The sequence below is a fragment of the Oncorhynchus nerka genome, linkage group LG24, assembly GCF_034236695.1.
Source record: "Oncorhynchus nerka isolate Pitt River linkage group LG24, Oner_Uvic_2.0, whole genome shotgun sequence".
In the NCBI taxonomy this organism is placed as follows: Eukaryota; Metazoa; Chordata; class Actinopteri; order Salmoniformes; family Salmonidae; genus Oncorhynchus; species Oncorhynchus nerka.
In genome coordinates, this window is record NC_088419.1 from 35,128,721 (window position 1) to 35,148,369 (window position 19,649).

The 19,649-nt window shown below is 42.5% G+C and overlaps 2 protein-coding genes across 2 annotated transcripts; one reads left to right on the forward strand and one right to left on the reverse strand.

Annotated features, from left to right (window-relative positions):
• Nucleotides 1–185: 185 nt before the first annotated feature.
• Nucleotides 186–7,688, reverse strand: LOC115107904 (eukaryotic translation initiation factor 2 subunit 1). Its single transcript, XM_029631665.2, has 8 exons — nucleotides 7,531–7,688; nucleotides 6,731–6,973; nucleotides 6,538–6,617; nucleotides 5,941–6,092; nucleotides 3,960–4,066; nucleotides 3,270–3,367; nucleotides 2,977–3,120; nucleotides 186–804 (listed from the first exon to the last, which is right to left on the reverse strand). Exons 2-8 carry the CDS (start codon nucleotides 6,969–6,971, stop codon nucleotides 679–681), a joined length of 948 nt encoding a protein of 315 aa, XP_029487525.1. The 5' UTR covers nucleotides 6,972–6,973; nucleotides 7,531–7,688; the 3' UTR covers nucleotides 186–678.
• Nucleotides 7,689–7,727: 39 nt separating this feature from the next.
• LOC115107905 (V-type proton ATPase subunit D) lies at nucleotides 7,728–19,307 on the forward strand. The gene is made up of 9 exons (XM_029631666.2): nucleotides 7,728–7,979; nucleotides 8,615–8,732; nucleotides 9,045–9,124; nucleotides 9,230–9,297; nucleotides 9,390–9,434; nucleotides 17,715–17,818; nucleotides 17,903–17,969; nucleotides 18,090–18,168; nucleotides 18,310–19,307. Exons 1-9 carry the CDS (start codon nucleotides 7,939–7,941, stop codon nucleotides 18,452–18,454), a joined length of 747 nt encoding a protein of 248 aa, XP_029487526.1. The 5' UTR covers nucleotides 7,728–7,938; the 3' UTR covers nucleotides 18,455–19,307.
• Nucleotides 19,308–19,649: the final 342 nt, after the last annotated feature.

A 19,649-nucleotide genomic window follows, 5' to 3' on the forward strand; every position in this document is an offset into this window, starting at 1 on the left:
TCCTACACCAATAGTTTAAATAATTGGTATTTACTAGATGTCTGGTATGAAGAACCACTGTGCCATGGTACAAGTGCTTAAAGTTTGAATACTTGTTTATATGGGCATGTTGCAGATGAAATAACCAAAGTTATTTGTGTAGAAAAATCAATCGGAGCACAGCTGCAATTCATACCCAAAACCACTGAGATCAAACGTGCAGAACTTTATTGATGTCATGAGCTACACACAAGCAAGATCCTGCCAGTAAAAATCCATACTACTGAAAGAGGAACAGCACATAAGTAACCCAAGCCAGTATCACACACAACTAGAGCCTATACCTCTTACACGCATCACTTCCTGTGACCAGCGAGAGGTGAATTTGCAATGGCCACTGTTGTAAACAGTTTTCTGCATATATATGGGTATAATTGATCCAAATTGGTGTTTGTACTGTAAATGGTTACTGATATGGTTTGTCTTATTTGCTTTAAAACATTTCCGTCTATCCACCTCTAGACTTCAGAGAATAGCAATGTATGTTTCTCTCTATCTTCTGAGAATTTAGAGGGATATTAGCCAGTGAATACCTCTTTATGTAATATGAGAGTTACACATCTGTGGGACAGTGCGACTATGGCGAAGTCTGTCCATCCTTTTGTTTTCTTCCAAACGACCCTTTCAGGGCTAACTGGACTAGTCCTCTGCTTTAGCCTCCATCTCTCCATCCTCGTCGTCTCCGTCCACCTCTGCATTCTCCCGCTCTAGCCTCTCAAGCTGACGGGCCAGTTCGGTCTCGTCCGTGTCCGTCACCACCTTCGCCTGAAGGGGGGGAGGGGGAGGGGGGGGTAATAACAAGAACATTACACCGCATTTACTTATTCAGCAGATGCTCTTATAAAGACCGACTTACAATCAATCAATTCACTCGAGTAAGATATGCAACAACAAAAATGTAGACTCCAATTCACGTGTGAAATAGGACAAATATAAGCTAACTATTATAATAAACGGTAAGTAAAACTGGTGCTGTTTTATATCTTTGTTTTTATAGATCCTCAGAGATTGAAAGTAGTGTTAGGTTCAGGCTCTGTGTATGAGAAGTGTAATTATTTAGTGGACTGCAGGGAACTGAAGGAATGTGCACTCCAAATAAATAAAGGCCTCTCCTGGCTGATAAGATATGCATGGAGAAATCGAAAAGTACTGAAGTACATCTTTGTGGAAGGGAGTGGATGAGAGCTACGGGTGTAAATGAACACTGCACTATATTGAATGGATGTATTCAGGTGGTACATCTACGTCGAGTCAACATTTGAAACAGAGTTTGGGTTCTTCTGTATGATAAACATGGTTGGACATGACACATGCACTTCATGGGAAGTAGCGTCAAAGGCCACGATGAGAGAAACCAAATGCAGCGGCCTAAGGCACTGCATTACAGTGCTAAAGACGTGATGGTAGACCCGGGTTCGATCCCAGGCTGTGTCGCAGCCGGCCGAGACCGGGAGACCCATGAGGCAACGCACAATTGGTCCAGCATCGTCCGGGTTAGGGAAGGGTTTGGCCGGCCGGGATGTCCTTGTCCCATCGCGCTCTAGCGACTTCTTGTGGCGGGCCGGGCGCATGCACGCTCACCAGCTAGCTGTAAGGCGTTTCCTCCAACACATTGGTGCGACTCGCTTCCGGGATAAGCGAGTAGTGTGTCAAGAAGCAGTGCGGCTTGGCAGGGTCGTGTCTCTCGACCTTCACTTCTCCTGAGTTTGTACGGGAGTTGCAGCGATGGGACAATTATATACCACGAAATTAGGGAGAAAAGGTATAAAAAGTATTATTATTTAAAAGTGAAAAGCTGAAATGCATTGAGTCAATAAGTATTCATCCCCTTTTATGGCAAGCTTCAATAAGTTAAGGAGTAAAAACCTGCTTAACAAGTCACATAGTAAGTTGCATGGACTCACTCTGTGTGCAATAAGTGTTTAACATTATTTTTTATGTGTACCACACACACACACAATTATCTGTAAGGTTCCTCAGTCGAGCAGTGAATTTCAAACAGATTCAACCATAAAGACCAGGAAAGTTTTCAAATGCCACAAAGGGCACCTATTGGTAGATGGGTAAACATAAAAAGCAGACATTGAATATCCCTTTGAGCATGGTGAAGTTATTAATGACACTTTTTCATTATAAAAGATACAGGCGTCCTTCCTCAGTTGCTGGGGAGGATGGAAACCACTAAGGGATTTCTCCATGAGGCCAATGTTGACTTTAAAACAGTTACAGAGTTTAATGGCTGTGATAGGCGAAAACGGAGGTTGGATCAATAACAGTGTAGTTACTCCACAATACTAACCTAAATGACAGAGTGAAAACAAGGAAGCCTGTACAGAACACAAATTATTCCAATACACGCAACGCATCCTGTTTGTAATAAGGCACTAAAGTAAAACGGCTTAAAATGTGGCAAAGAAATAAACGTTTATGTCTTGAATACAAAGCGTTTTGTTTGGGGAAAATACAACAAAACACCACCGAGTACCACTCTGCATATTTTCAAGCATGGTGGTGGCTGCATTATGTTATGGGTATACTTGTCATCAGCAAGGACTGGGGAGTTTTTTGTTGTTGATAAAAATAAATGGAATAGAGCTAAGTACAGGACATATCCTAGAGGAAAACCTGGTTCAGTCTGCTTTCCAACAGGGTCCGGGAGACACATTCACCTTTCAGCAGGACAATAACCTGCCAAAAGTGATTCTAACATGTATTGACTCAGGGGTGTTAATATATATGTAAATGAGATATTTCTTTATTTTATTTTCAATAAAATGTGCCAACATTTCTAAAACATCTTCACTTCATCGTTATGGGGTACTGTGTATAGATGGGCCCGTTTAAATCATTTTGAATTCAGGCTGTAACACAACAAAATGTGGAATAAGTCAAGGGGTGTGAATACTTTCTGAAGTCACTGCATATCCTCAGTCTCACCTCCATCTGGATGTTGAAGACGCCCCTCTTCTCCTCGATCCTCTCCTTGATGGCTGCCATGGCCTGGTTGAGAACCGAAAGGCCCTCGGTGCGCTCCAGAGTGGTTGTGGTCATGACGTAGCGTGGCGGTGCTATCAGATTAATCTAGGGAGAGAGTGGTCATACAACGCGTGGTCATACAACGCCTTGGAGAAAGTTGAGGTCAACCACAGGACGACGAGATGAAATTGATAGAGAAATATAATTAAATAGATTAGAAGTATTGAGTATGAGAGTTCCTTGATGCAACCTACCTTGATGGGCATGGCCTCTGTCGAGCAGCTAAGCCCCGCCCTCAGTGCGTCTTTCACAGCGTCAATGCCCTCATACCCGTAGCATGCCACCTCGATGTCTGCAAGGATGATAGTCAAAATGTATTGTTTAAAGAAAATAAAGTGTCAAGTCGCCATGTTTCTAATTTGAAAACTTCAGAGGAGTTCAATAGTGTCATCAACATGCCACTCTGGCGAACGAATCAATGAACATTATGTAGCATTTGTCGCTCATTTCCATAGTTGTGTAGGCACTACACACATCAAATATGGAAATACGGACCCAACAAGACTCCATCGGTTAGCCAATAACTTTCCTGCAATTGAAATCCTTGGGTGGGCCGCCTAATCTTTTTTTTTCAGCTCGCCTAAGTCCAAACAGTGGGAAAAATGTTTCTAAATAAACCATCATCCTAAAATAATACATTTAGCAGTATAGATTTTCTTATTATGTTCGAGCAAAACAACACAGCATTAGCCATGGCAAAATACACAGAATTGCAGTAAATCTGCAACCTTTTCTCTCAGCCGCACAACAAAGTGTCTAGAAATGCAGGAAAGTAGCATCAAAACTACCCCCCCCATATCTTTACAATGTAACCCCCCTCATTGATCTTCTCTAACATGACTAGTACATATTTATTGCACTGTTAATGTTGAGTGTGCTGTGACCTGCTCTGATTTTGACAGCCTGTGGAGTGAGACGCCTGTTGATGTTGTCGATGAGCACGGCCCTCTCCTCCTCAGTCAGGTCTAGCCCATCCAGCATGGCAGGGTCACTGGGAAAAAGAAAACATTTTTGGAGCATGGATATCTGACTAAATGATTTGAGGAGATCGGGAGCAAACACTACACTACAACCCATTTCACACCCGCCTACAAAATCTGCATCCATCTCTTACTAAGAATGACAGGTGGTATTCTATTAGGATCCACATTAGCTGTCGCAGAAGCGACTCTTCCTGGGATCCACACAAAACATGACATAGTACAGACCATTAATAGACAAGGACAGACCTACATAAAAGGTCTTAGGCTCATTGTAAACCTTTTCACATTGTCCTTTCCAGCATGGTTCCAGCAACTATGGAGAATACGTAACCAAGCCAGCCTAACACAGCTTGGCTGAGCCTGGCTTTGCTCAGTCATGGGTACAGTACCAGTCCAAAGTTGGAACACACCTACTCATTCCAGGGTTTTCCTGTTTTTTAAAAACTATTTTCTCAATTGCACAATATTAGTGAAGACATTAAAACTATGAAGTAACACATATGGAATCATGTAGTCACCAAAAAAAAGGTGTAATATATCTTATATTCCCCAAAGTAGCCACCCTTTGCCTGGATGACAGCTTTGCACACTCTTGGCATTTTCTCAACCAGCTTCATGAGGTAGTCACCTGGAATGCATTTCAATTAACAGGTGTGCCTTGTTAAAAGTTCATTTGTGGATTTTTTCCTTTTTAATGCATTGTGTTGTGACAAGGTAGGGTTGGTATACAGAAGTCCATATTGTGGCAAGGACAGCTCAAATAAGCAAAGAGAAACAACAGTCCATCATTATTTTAAGACACGAAGGTCAGTCAATACGGAAAATGTAAAGTACTTTGAGTGCAGTCGCAAAAACCATAAAGTGCAATGATGAAACTGGCTCTCATGAGGACCACCACAGGAAAGGAAGAACCAGAGTTACCTCTGCTGCAGACGATAAGTTCACTAGTTACCAGCCTCAGAAATGAGCAATTAACTGCACCTCAGATTGCAGCCCAAATAAATGCTTCACAGAGTTCAAGTAACAGACATCTCAACATCAACTGTTCAGAGAAGACTGCATGAATCAGGCCTTTGTGGTTTTGTTGCAAGGAAACCACTACTAAAAGGACACCAATAACAAGAAGAGATTGCTTGCGCAAATAAACACAAGCAATGTACATTAGACTGGTAGAAATCTGATGAGTCCAAATGTGCAATTTTTGGTTCCAACTGCCGTGTCTTTGTGAGACGCAGAGTAGGTGAACGGATAATCTCTGCATGTGTGATTCCCACTGTGAAGCATGGAGGAGGAGGTGTGATGGTGCTTTGCTGTTGACACTGTGATATATTTAGAATTCAAGGCACACTTAACCAGCATGGCTACCACAGCATTCTGCAGCGAAACGCCATCCCATCTGGTTTGCTCTTAGTGAGAATATGTAAGGGCTATTTGACCAAGAAGGAGTGATTGAGTGCTGCATCAGATGACCTGGACTCCACAATCACCCAACCTCAACCCAATTGAGATGGTTTGGGATGAGTTGGACCGCAGAGTGAAGGAAAATCAGCCAACAAGTGCCCAGCATATGAAGGAACTCCTTCAAGACTGTTGGAAAAGCATTCCACCTCATGAAGCTGGTAGAGAATGCCAAAAGTGTGCAAAGCTGTCATCAAGGAAAAGGGCGGCTACTTTGAGGAACCTGAAATATAAAGTATATTTTGATTTGTTTAACACTTTTTTGGTTACTTCATGATTCCATGTGTTATTCCATAGTTGATGTCTTCACTATTATTCTACAATGTAGAAAATAGCAAAAAATAAAGAAAAACCCTTGAATGAGTAGGTGTGTCCAAACCTTTTGACTGGTAATGTATATAGGAAGAAGAGTCACGATACTTACGATACAGCCTGTTTGAAGACGTCGTAGGCGCCATATCCCGGACGCTTGTACTTCTCATCAAACACCCAGGCGGTGCGCGTGAACAGGCTCTCCAGCTGCTCGTCCTTAGTGTACTCCAGCACCTCAGCCACGTGTCGAAGGATACTGTACACCTGCCACGGACGCCACACCATAAAAACATTTACACCTCGATATCACCTCTGGTCAAGAGGGAAAACTCACAAATGTCAGCCTGGTCCGAGATCTGAGCCCGTATTCATAAAGTGTCTCAGAGTATGAGTGCTGATCTAGGATCAGGTGCCCCCTGTTTGTGTAATCATATTCATTATTATTTAAAAGGCTACACTGATCCTAGATCAGCACTCATACTCAGATGCTCTATGAATACGGCCCTGTTTGTGCTTTCTTACGGACTCCTATGGTCATTGTCATCCCAACGACGACAGTAGTAGGCTGTACAGCACAAACAGATCTGGGACCAGGCAGCACAAACGTCTGAGAGTTTATGACATCGGTGGAACGGAATGATAAATCGAATTTTGTATATTACAGCATCCTCCGGCACGTGGCTGAGTGTTGACGGTGAACCTAACTTACGGTTTTAGATTTGGTGAATTTGTCTTCACATTTGATAGCATCCTCTGGCGAAACTCTTCTCTTTGATAAATCAATGTACCCTGCAAAGAGTTGACAATGTTTTTTTGTTTTTTTTATACCTATAACACAATGTGTACACACACACACACACAGTCTACATTTCTTGACCGCACATACTCAAACCCCGCCTCACCCTTCTCTTTGTCCACTCGGATGACCACCACGCACTCATTGCGTCCGATCCTAATGAGCTTGTTGATGGAGCGGATACGTCGGCGCGACAACTCGCTCAGCAGGATCATGCCCTCAATGTTGTTGTACTCCAGCAGGCTGACATAGGCGCCCATCTCAGCGATGGAGCGCACATTCACCATCACCACATCCTCCACCTCAGGGAACCGGTGTTGGTAGAACCTACAGCTAAGGTTCGGCATCACTGGGGGGGAGACAATAGGACAGAGGTCAATATAATGAAAACAGAGAGATATGCTATTCCATATACTTACAAAGGGTTTTAAACAGGCTTTGATTAAACTCTAGAGAGCAACTGAATGGTGGGGGGGGGCGACAAGGAGGAGTGATCTGGTGCCGCTAGATTGCAATATCAGAACAAAATGCCAGTCATCTCTCATAGTCATGTAGCTATCCTTGTACACTCACTCAACGTCATCATCTTACTTACCGTTAACTAACTTAGCTACGTGTGCTGGTTAGAGATGAAGATGTTACTAACACAGTGTCATATACACTTGCAAAACTAAATAACTGTCATCATGAATCTGTCTTCAGTCTGATGTATGGACGTCAACGCATCCACATTTATTCACACGCAAAACTGATCATTTAGCTAGCTAGCTACCCAGCTAACCCATTAGCTCATACATGCGGCACATGCACCTATAGCGCTAGCTACATAGCTACGTTACTTAGCCAGTCATTCACAACTCCGGCAAACAGCTGTTGTGTTCGCAGTGATTCGAGTAGATGCCTTACCTGTATCGTATGGTTACAGAACAACACTGTTGAACGTCCTGTATTAGATTTTTTTTAAACGTTATAATTTGTATTCAAATACGTAGCTGGCGAATTAGGCCCGATTGCTACAACTTCAAATTCATCCGTGGTGTGCAAATTTTCGACCCGGAAGAGAAAGCGCCCGGGTTGACACGCGCAAGCGCAATAGCGGTTAACAACATAGTCACATGACTACTAACCAGCTGATGGCTTTTGCGATAGAATATCATGAATAACACGACATCGGTTACAAAGCTGTTATTCTCCAAGTAATAACAACTGTGCAATACCTATTCTTTAATATTTTAGGTATTTGCGTGGTGTCTCGTTATTTAATCGCCGTCCAGACGTAATTGAAGTACATAAGACCGTTTGCAGCCAAAGAAGATGTCAGGAAAAGAGAGAATCGACGTCTTCCCCTCTAGAATGTAAGTATCAAGTCTAGGTAGCTTGTTATTTTAGCCAGCATAGTTTGACATTTCTAGCAAGCTAGTCCACTCAATCTAGGGGAGCAAATTTATGCCCCCCATTTAATACATGACATTTTAGTTGTGTTAGGTTGAGCCAAATTGAAATGAAGGAAATTACAGATCAGTAAGCTGAGCCAGCTGTCAGCTAGTTAGCCAAGCACAGCCAATTGTGAGCCCTTTAAAATAAATTATGAAAAAACTCAACTTTTGCAACAATTTGCAATGGCATTCGTTATTATTTCATGTCAATAGTTGTATTTCTTTGCCATTTCATGATGAACATCTAAAAGAGGAAATGGACTGTCACTGTCATGTGATGACTGTCCATAATTTCCAAACAACCACTGGGAGATTTTGATGTGCCCCAACTTTACTCACACAGTCTATGGCACAGATTATGCCATGTCTAACTACTTCCTATGTTAATTTGTCTGGAACATCATAATGATGGGTCAATAAACAGGCACTTTTGATATTGTGGTGACCTGCAGAAAACGGCATAAAAGCACCAATATCTTTCAACATGATTCAAATCTGAATGGCCATGTTTATGATGGAAGTCCTCTCTGACACCTGATGACTTGTCTGTGAAGGGCCCAGACCATCATGAAGGCCCGTCTGAAGGGGGCCCAGACTGGTAGAAACCTACTGAAGAAGAAGGCTGATGCCCTCTCCATGCGCTTCCGTCAGATCCTCCGCAAGATCATCGAGGTAATTCAAGGAGATTTAAAACCATAGAAACAAGAATGACTAGAATGGAAAAAGCCCCTCGGACCATGGACATTTGACAGTGCGCTCATGAGTGAACTCAATATGTCTGCCGGCCCACCCATCACGGACCAGCAATTTTTAAATGGGAATATCTGTTCTAGTAGTCCTTTTTCTATGATTAAAACATTGTCTAATTCTCTGTTTCTTATCTGATTTAATATACGTCAGTTGTATTATTTCTTTGTATAAAATCCTGTCATCGGGGCATGTTACGTTGGCTCCTGTCTTTTTATTGCCTCTCCCGATTTCTAGACAAAGACATTGATGGGTGAAGTGATGAGGGAGGCGGCCTTCTCTTTGGCTGAGGCGAAATTCGCCGCTGGCGACTTCAGGTGAGAGGACGGGCCTCATCATGAGCCATTTGAGGCCTTTATTTAGGTGTTTGTCTGATGTCAATATTTTGCTAATGTTTTGTCAATATTATCATGTTCCCACAGCACCACTGTCATCCAGAATGTGAACAAGGCCCAGGTGAAGGTTCGGGCTAAGAAGGATAACGTGGCAGGTCAACACCTTCTGGACTTCTCTGTATCTTTTTAGAACAACAGCATGTCTCTCCTTAATGTCTCACCTGTGCGATTTTCCTTTTCCTCACAGGTGTCACTCTACCTGTGTTTGAGCACTACCAAGAAGGAGGGGACAGTAAGTAGTGTTCTTATCTGGTCATGCAGGGTTGAGGCCAATTCCAATTTAGTTTGAAATTCCAAATCAATTCTTGAATTCACTCATGAAGTGGAGAATTTACGTTGAATTCAACAATCTTCAAGTAATGGAATTTGATTTAGGCTGTTTGGACGTATTGAATTGGAATGATAAAAACAGTTAATAATTCAAATTAAATATTTCTACTTTGCCCAGTTAATGAAATTACTGCAGGATTTGTTTGAAGTCATTAACTTGGTATTTCTATATTGTAAGTCGCTCTGGATAAGAGCGTCTGCTAAATGACTTAAATGTAAATGTATGATCAGCCTTAAAGCCTGAGGGGAATTGAATTCAAATAGGAATTTATGGAATTATTGAGGATAATATATCCAATAATTAAATTCCCAACATTGTAATTGAGAGGAATTTAATTATCTCTGAATCAGTGTTTGGTAGTAGTTAACTACGTGTAGTTAAACTAGTAATTTAACTACATATTGCAGTAGCTTGGTGGTATTCAAATCTACAGTGCCTTCAGAAAGTATTAATACCCCTTGACTTATTCCACATTTTGTTGTTCTAGCCTGAAATAAAAATGTATTAAATATTTAGACAAAACTGAAAACATGTTTTTAGAAATGTTTGGCAAATTAAATACAGAAATATAATTTACATACGTATTTACACGCGAGTCAATACTTTGTAGGCGCCCCTACAGCTTTGAGTTGTCTTGGGTATGTCTGTTATCATTTTTGCACATCTGGATTTGGGGATTTTCTCCCATTCTTCCTTGCAGATTTTTCTCAAGCTCTGTTAAGTTAGATGGGGAGTAGCGGTGAACAGCAATCTTCAAGAATTGCCACAGATTTTCAATGGGATTCAAGTCTGTGCTTTGGCTGGGTCACTCAAGGACTTTCACATTCTTGTTCTGAAGCCATTCCAGTGTTGCTTTGGCTGTATGCTTGGGGTCGTTTGTCCTCTGAAGCAGGTTCTCATCAAAGACTTGCCTGAATTTGACTCCATTCATTGTTCCCTCTATCATTACCAGTCTCCCAGTCCCTGCTGCTGAAAAACATCCCCATGGCATGATCCTGCCTCCCATGCTTCACTTTAGTGATGGTGTTAGATGTGGTGTTAGACAGATGATGAGCTGTGCCTGGTTTTTTCCAGAAATAGTGCTTTGCATTCAGGCCAAATAATTCAGTTTTTGTCTCAACAGACCACAGAATATTTTTGCCAACTCCAGGCATGCTGTCATGGGCCTTTTTGTCAGGCGTAGCTTCCATCTGGCCACTCCCATAAAGCCCAGGTTGGTGAAGTACTGTAGACACGGTTTGCCTTCTGACAGGTTCTCCCATCTCAGCCAAGGAACTCTGTAGTTCTGTCAGAGTGGTCATTGGGTTCTTGGTCACCTCCCTGACCAAGGTCCTTCTAGCCCGATTGCTCAGTTAGGTCGGACGGCCAGCTCTAGGCAGAGTCTGGGAAGTTCCGTATTTGTTAAATTTCCCAATGATATAGACCACTGTGCTCTTGGAAAATCTCAACACTCTAGAAATTGTTTTATACCCTTCCCCAGATACTGTATGTCTCATCACAATTCTATCTCGGAGATCTACAGGCAGTTCCTTGGACTTGATTGTATATTTCTGCTCTGCAGCATTGAAAGTTCCCAAGAACACAGTGGCCTCCCATCATTCTTAAATGGAAGAAGTTTGGAACCACCAAGACTCTTCCTAGAGCTGGCCGTCCGGACAAACTGAACAATCGGGTGAGAAGGGCCTTGGTCAGGGAGGTGACCAATAACCCGATTGTCACTCTGACAGAGCTCTAGAGTTCCTCTGTGGAGATGGGAGAACTTTCCAGAAGGGCAACCATCTTTGCAGCATTCCACCAATCAGGCCTTTATGGTAGCGTGGCCAGATGGAAGCCACTCCTCAGGTAAAGACACACTACAGCCTGCTTGGAGTTTGCCAAAAGGCACCTAAAGACTCTCAGACCATGACAAACAGGATTCTCTGGCATGATGTAACCAAGATTGAACTCTTTGGCCTCAATGCCAAGTGTCACGTTTGGAGGAAAGCTGACACCATCCCTACGGTGAAGCATGGTGGTGGCAGCATTATGCTGTGGGGATGTTTTTCAGCGGTAGGGACTGGGAGACTAGTCAGGATCGAGGAAAAGATGATCGGAGCAAAGTACAGAGAGATCCTTGAAGAAAACCTGCTCAAGACCTCAGTCTGGGGCGAAGGTTCCCCTTCCAACAGGACAACAACCCTAAGCACACAGCCACGTCAACGCAGGAGTGGCTTCGGGACAATGTCCTTGAGTGGTCCAGCCGGAGCCTGGACTTGAACTAGATCTAATTTATCTGGAGAGACCTGAAAATAATGGTGCAGCGACGCTCCCCATCCAACCTGATGAGCTTGAAAGGATCTACAGAGAAGAATGGGAGAAACTCCCCAAATATAAGTGTGCTAAGTAGAGGTCGACCGATTATGATTTTTCAACGCCGATACCGATTATTGGAGGACCAAAAAAAAAAATGCAGATACCGATTAATCGGACAATTTTTTTTATTTTTTATTATATATTTTTTTATATAAAATGTTATTTATTTGTAATAATCACAATTACAACAATACTGAATGAACACTTATTTTAACATAATATAATGCATCAATAAAATTAATTTAGCCTCAAATAAATAATGAAACATGTTCAATTTGGTTTAAATAATGCAAAAACAAAGCGTTGAAAGTAAAAGTGCAATATGTGCCATGTAAGAAAGCTAACGTTTAAGTTCCTTGCTCAGAACATGAGAACATATGAAAGCTGTTGGTTCCTTTTAACATGAGTCTTCAATATTCCCAGGTAAGAAGTTATAGGTTGTAGTTATTATAGGAATTATAGGACTATTTCTCTCTATACCATTTGTATTTCATTAACCTTGGACTATTGGATGTTCTTATAGGCACTTTAGTATTGCCAGTGTAACAGTATAGCTTCCGTCCCTCTCCTCGCTCTTACCTGGGCTCGAACCAGGAACACATCGACAACAGCCACCCTCGAAGCAAGGGGAACAACCACTCCAAGTCTGAGCGAGTGACGTTTGAAATGCTATTAGCGCGCACCCCGCTAACTAATTTCACATAGGTTACACCAGCCTAATCTCGGGAGTTGATAGGCTTGAAGTCATAAACAGCGCAATGCTTGAAGCACAACGAAGAGCTGCTGGCAAAACGCACAAAAGTGCTGTTTGAATGAATGATTACGAGCCTGCTGCTGCTTACCACTGCTCAGTCAGACTGCTCTACCAAATCATAGACTTAATTATAACATAATAACACACAGAAATAGGAGCCGTAGGTCATTAATATGGTCGAATCCAGAAACTATCATCTCGAAAACAAGACGTTTATTCTTTAAGTGACATATGGAACCGTTCCGTATTTTATCTAACGGGTGGCATCCATAAGTCTAAATATTCCTGTTACATTGCACAACCTTCAATGTTATGTCATAATTACGTAAAATTCTGACAAATTAGGCGGCCCAAACTGTTGCATATACACTGACTCTGCGTGCAATCAACATAAGAGAAGTGACACAATTTCACCTGGGTAATATTGCCTGCTAACCTGGATTTATTTTAGCTAAATATGCAGGTTTAAAAATATATACTTCTGTGTATTGATTTTAAGAAAGTCATTGATGTTTATGGTTAGGTACACATTGGAGCAACGATACGCACCACATCAATTATATGCAACGCAGGACACGCTAGATAAACTAGTCAAATCATCAACCATGTGTAGTTAACTAGTGATTATGATTGATTGATTGTTTTTATAAGATAAGTTTGATGCTAGCTTGCAACTTACCTTGGCTTCTACTGCATTTGCATAACAGGAAGGCTCCTTGTGGAGTGCAATGTAATCAGGTGGTTAGAGCGTTGGACTAGTTAACTTTAAGGTTGCAAGATTGAATCCCCCGAGCTGACAAGGTAAAAATCTGTCGTTCTGCCTCTGAACGAGGCAGTTAACCCAATGTTCCCAAGAAAGCTAAGGTAACTGAGATAAACGACTACCGCCCCGTAGCACTCACTTCCGTCATCATGAAGTGCTTTGAGAGACTAGTCAAGGACCATATCACCTCCACCCTACCTGACACCCTAGACCCACTCCAATTTGCTTACCGCCCAAATAGGTCCACAGACGATGCAATCTCAACCACACTGCACACTGCCCTAACCCACCTGGACAAGAGGAATACCTATGTGAGAATGCTGTTCATCGACTACAGCTCGGCATTCAACACCATAGTACCCTCCAAGCTCGTCATCAAGCTCGAGACCCTGGGTCTCAACCCCGCCCTGTGCAACTGGGTACTGGACTTCCTGACGGGCCGCCCCCAGGTGGTGAGGGTAGGCAACAACATCTCCTCCCCGCTGATCCTCAACACGGGGGCCCCACAAGGGTGCGTTCTGAGCCCTCTCCTGTACTCCCTGTTCACCCACGACTGCGTGGCCACGCACGCCTCCAACTCAATCATCAAGTTTGCGGACGACACAACAGTGGTAGGCTTGATTACCAACAACGACGAGACGGCCTACAGGGAGGAGGTGAGGGCCCTCGGAGTGTGGTGTCAGGAAAATAACCTCACACTCAACGTCAACAAAACTAAGGAGATGATTGTGGACTTCAGGAAACAGCAGAGGGAACACCCCCCTATCCACATCGATGGAACAGTAGTGGAGAGGGTAGCAAGTTTTAAGTTCCTCGGCATACACATCACAGACAAACTGAATTGGTCCACTCACACTGACAGCGTCGTGAAGAAGGCGCAGCAGCGCCTCTTCAACCTCAGGAGGCTGAAGAAATTCGGCTTGTCACCAAAAGCACTCACAAACTTCTACAGATGCACAATCGAGAGCATCCTGGCGGGCTGTATCACCGCCTGGTACGGCAACTGCTCCGCCCTCAACCGTAAGGCTCTCCAGAGGGTAGTGAGGTCTGCACAACGCATCACTGGGGGCAGACTACCTGCCCTCCAGGACACCTAGACCACCCGATGTCACAGGAAGGCCATAAAGATCATCAAAGACAACAACCACCCGAGCCACTGCCTGTTCACCCCGCTATCATCCAGAAGGCGAGGTCAGTACAGGTGCATCAAAGCTGGGACCGAGAGACTGAAAAACAGCTTCTATCTCAAGGCCATCAGACTGTTAAACAGCCACCACTAACATTGAGTGGCTGCTGCCATCACACTGTCATTGACACTGACCCAACTCCAGCCACTTTAATAATGGGAATTGATGGGAAATGATGTAAATATATCACTAGCCACTTTAAACAATGCTACCTTATATAATGTTACTTACCCTACATTATTCATCTCATATGCATACGTATATACTGTACTCTAGATCATCGACTGCATCCTTATTTCACTGGCCACTTTAACTATGCCACTTTGTTTACTTTGTCTACATACTCATCTCATATGTATATACTGTACTCGATACCATCTACTGTATGCTGCTCTGTACCATCACTCATTCATATATATATCCTTATGTACATATTCCTTATCCCCTTACACTGTGTATAAGACAGTAGTTTTGGAATTGTTAGTTAGATTACTTGTTGGTTATCACTGCATTGTCGGAACTAGAAGCACAAGCATTTCGCTACACTCGCATTAACATCTGCTAACCATGTGTATGTGACAAATAAAATTTGATTTGATTTGAATGTTCCTAGGCCGTCATTGAAAATAAGAATGTGTTCTTAATTGACTTGCCTAGATAAAATAAAGGTGTAAAAAAAAATCGGCCATTCCGATTAATCGGTCGACCTCTAGTGCTAAGCTTGTAGCGTCATACCCAAGAAACCTTGAGGCTGTATTCGCTGAGGCTATATTATTTCAATTTTATTTATTTCATCACATTCCCAGCGGGTCAGAAGTTTACATGCACTCAATTAGTATTTGGTAGCATTGCCTTTAAATGGTTTAACTTGGGTCAAACGTTTCGGGTAGCCTTCCAAAAGCTTCCCACAATCAGTTGGATGAATTGTGGCCCATTCCTCCTGACAGAGCTGGTATAACTGAGTCTGGTTTGTAGGCCTCCTTGCTCGCACACACTTTTTCAGTTCTGCCCACAAATGTTCTATGGGATTGAGGTCAGGGCTTTGTGATGGCCACTCCAATACCTTGCCATTGTTATCCTTAAGCCATTTTGCCATAACTTTGGAAGTATGCTTCTATCATTGTCCATTTGGAAGACCCATTTGCGACCATGCTTTAACTGATGTCTTGAGATGTTGCTTCAATATATCCACATAATTTTCCTTTCTCATGAAGCCATCTATTTTGTGAAGTGCACCAGTCCCTCCTGCAGCAAAGCACCCCCACAACATGATGCTGCCACCCCTGTGCTTCACGGTTGGGATGGTGTTCTTCGGCATGCAAGCCTCTCCCTTTTTTCCCCAAACATAACGATGGTCATTATGGCCAAACAGTTCTATTTTTGTTTCATCAGACCAGAGGACATGTCTGCAAAAAGTATGATCTTTATCCCCATGTGCAGTTGCAAACCGTATTCTGGCTTTTTTTATGGCGGTTCTGGAGCAGTGGCTTCTTCTTTGCTGAGCGGCCTTTCCGTTTATATCGATATAGGACTCATTTTACTGTGCATATAGATACTTTTGTATCTGTTCCCTCCAGCATCTTCACAAGGTCCTTTGCTGTTGTTCTGAGATTGATTTGCACCAAGGTACTTTCATCTCTAGGAGACAGAACGCGTCTCCTTCCTGAGCGGTATGACGGCTGCGTGGTCCCATGGTGTTTATTCTTGCGTGCTATTGTTTGTACAGATGAACGTGGTACCTTCAGGCATTTGAAAATTGCTCCCAAGGATGAACCAGAGTTGTGGAGGTGTAAACATTTTTGTCTGAGGTCTTGGCTGATTTCTTTTGATTTTCACATGATGTCAAGCAAAGAAGCACTGAGTTTGAAGGTAGGCCTTCAAATACATCCACAGGTACACCTCCAATTAACTCAAATGATGTCAATTAGCCTATCAGAAGCTTCTAAAGCCATGGTGGAATTTTCTGGAATTTTCCAAGCTATTTAAAGGCACAGTCAACTTAGTGTATGTAAACTTCTGAACCACTTGAATTGCTAAACAGTGAAATAATCTGCCTGTAAACAATTGTTGGAAAAATTGGAAAAATGTCGTGTGTCATGCACAAAGTAGATGTCCTAACCGACTTGCCAAAACTATAGTTTGTTAACAAGAAATTTGTGGAGTGGTTGAAAAACAAGTTTTAATGACGCCAACCTAAGTGTATGTAAACTTCCGACTTCAACTGTATGTAAATGTGATAATTAAGATTTGATTTCTTTATCAATTTGCAAACATTTTTAAAAATATATTGTTTTTGCATTGCCATTCTGCTTTATTGTGTATAGATTGAGAAAAAAACAAACATTTTAGAGTAAGGCTGTAACATAACAAAATGTGGAAAAAGTCAAGGGGTCTGAATACTTTCTGAATGCACTGTATTTAGACAGGTGTGTTGTCTTTCTAAATCATATCCAAAAACAATTGAATTGGCCACAAGTTGTAGTGACATATCAAGGATGATCAAAGGAAATTCAATGCATCTAAACTCAGTTTGGATCGTCATATTTCTGTATTTCATTTTCAATACATTTGCTAAAATGTCTAGAAACACTTATTTTATGTAGATTGGTGAGGTCTTGTTTTTATACATTCTGTTAACATATTACCCCAAAGTAGCCTATGACATTTCAGATGTATATATGATAATCTTTCACTAAGTGGTGTGTATGTGGTGAAATACTTTTCGTTAGGTAAACAATTTTTCTGTGGTCTAGTTTAACTTCTTCCAGTGTGAAGTAATTTGTAGCTTGGCAAACTATATTTTCAGAGTAGCTTCACCAACACTGTTCTGAATTCAAAGACCTAGAAATTGAATTGAATTCAATGGAATTTACAGGGAGAGGGAATCTAATTTAGTTTGTGGAATTAACCCCAACCCTGTGGCCCTGTATGGCTTTGGATAAAAGCATCTGCAAATGGCATTTATTATTGTTATTATTACCTCATATTGGCATGGTTCCATTTGTGGGCAAATTTAGTTGAACAACTTCTAGAAAGCTATGCCCTGCTATTGAACTGGTATTGTAGTGTGTTTCTGTGTCACTGCTCACTGTATTCTTTGCTTCCCTCTATCCTCTCCTTATTAGGTTATGAGCTGACTGGTCTGGCCAGGGGAGGAGAGCAGGTCTCCAGGCTGAAGAGGAACTATGCCAAAGCAGTGGAGCTGCTAGTGGAGTTGGCCTCCTTACAGGTAAGTCTCGCGAGACTGGTAAGCCACGCGGAGCATGTGTGACTGAACAACAAAGTCTCATTGTCTCACTGTTTTGATCTACAGACTTCCTTTGTCACACTGGATCAGGCCATCAAGATCACCAACCGCCGTGTGAACGCCATTGAGCATGGTGAGTCTGCACCGCTTTGGCACAATAACTAAACCTGCTCTACATATCGATAATGGCAGTCAAAAGAGATGGTTGGAAGACAGCGTGGAGAGGATAAAATGTGGTTTGACCTGTCCTCAGTGATCATCCCCCGCATTGAGCGGACCCTCAGCTACATCATCACTGAGCTGGATGAGAGGGAACGAGAAGAGTTCTACAGGTAAGTTACGTCATCCCTCAGACTCCTCATCCTCAACACCAAGTCTACACCCCCAGCTGACTGGAGGATCACTGTCCGCGTGTCTCGTAGCGATATCGAGTGTTCTAATTCAAATATCTATGGTGAGTCCCACCTCCTCAGGCTGAAGAAGATCCAGGAGAAAAAGAAGCAGATGAGGGAGAGGACGGAGAAGGAGATCGCCGCCCGTCTGGCCAAGCTGGGCCCCATCGCCGAGCCATCCAACATGCTGATGGAGGAAACCGACCAGGACCTGCTGTTTGAGTGACATGCTGTCACCCGTGGCTACTCCGTCACCCACATCCTATTTATTCTGTGCCTCTCCGGCCACGTTGATGTCTTCTTCTTGTGTGCGAAAGGGAAGAATTGTCTGTTTTTTTGTGTGTGTACATGTTGGTGATGTTTTGTTGTCGTTTTCAGTATTGGAGATTAGTGTCCAGATTTAGCACTGTATAGAACTGTCAGAACTCTGCAGCTAACAGCAATCACATCAGTTCACTAGAGTGTCAAACGTGTTGAAGGTGAGTTATCTTTTGAATGCTTTAGTAGCAAATAATATATGTACACTGAGTTAAATGACATGGTTTACATTTGTGAACTGTATTTAAGCATTCCATCTGATTGGGTTAGGACATAAATGGCTATAGGCAATGCTTCCATCAGAACACTCAGTCAATGCATGCTGTCATTCTGTACAGTTAAAACAGGATGGCTGTTCTTTCTCCCCCTAAGCGTCTGTGTTGTGGATGCTAATCCCTTCCATGGTCACCACATATCAGTGGGGTTGTATTGACCATAAAATAATGACATTCTGTTTTTGTGCAATTTCATTCTATTTCTATGGTACTGTATTGACCCTGTACAGGAGGATGGCTAACATGTGGGTCCCTTGTGGCTCAGTTGGTAGAGCATCGCGCTTGCAATGCCAGGGTTGTGGGGTACCCCCACGGTGCCCCAAAACGACAAATGTATGTACTCAATACTGTAAGTCACTCTGGATAAGAGTGTCTGCTAAATGATAATGTACCCGTGACCCCCCTATAACCATCCACAGTGGCACCCTGAGTGCAACCCCTCTTATGTCGGAACAATTCATCCAAATAAAGATGATCTGAATATTCTCCAAGTGTCACTTTGCGATTCTTCTCTCAAATGAGTGTTACTGTAGGTGTTTCAGCCACGATTTGTCCCTCAGTTTCTGATGTCTGTTGACAAAGCTGTGCTGGAGACATTGAACAAAGTCCTATCTGAGAAAGCTATTACAAGGTACAACATCCTGAACGTATCTGGGGCACACACCTGTATGTGAAATGGCAGCCATTTTGCATTGAAGCGCTAAATGCTGTATTGTGTGGTGCCACGGAAGAAATTCATGTAAGGAATGAATGTACATTTTATATTCGCTCTTTTTCCTACTCAAAATGTTTTAACTATGCGTACCCTCGTACACAATGAATATGTAT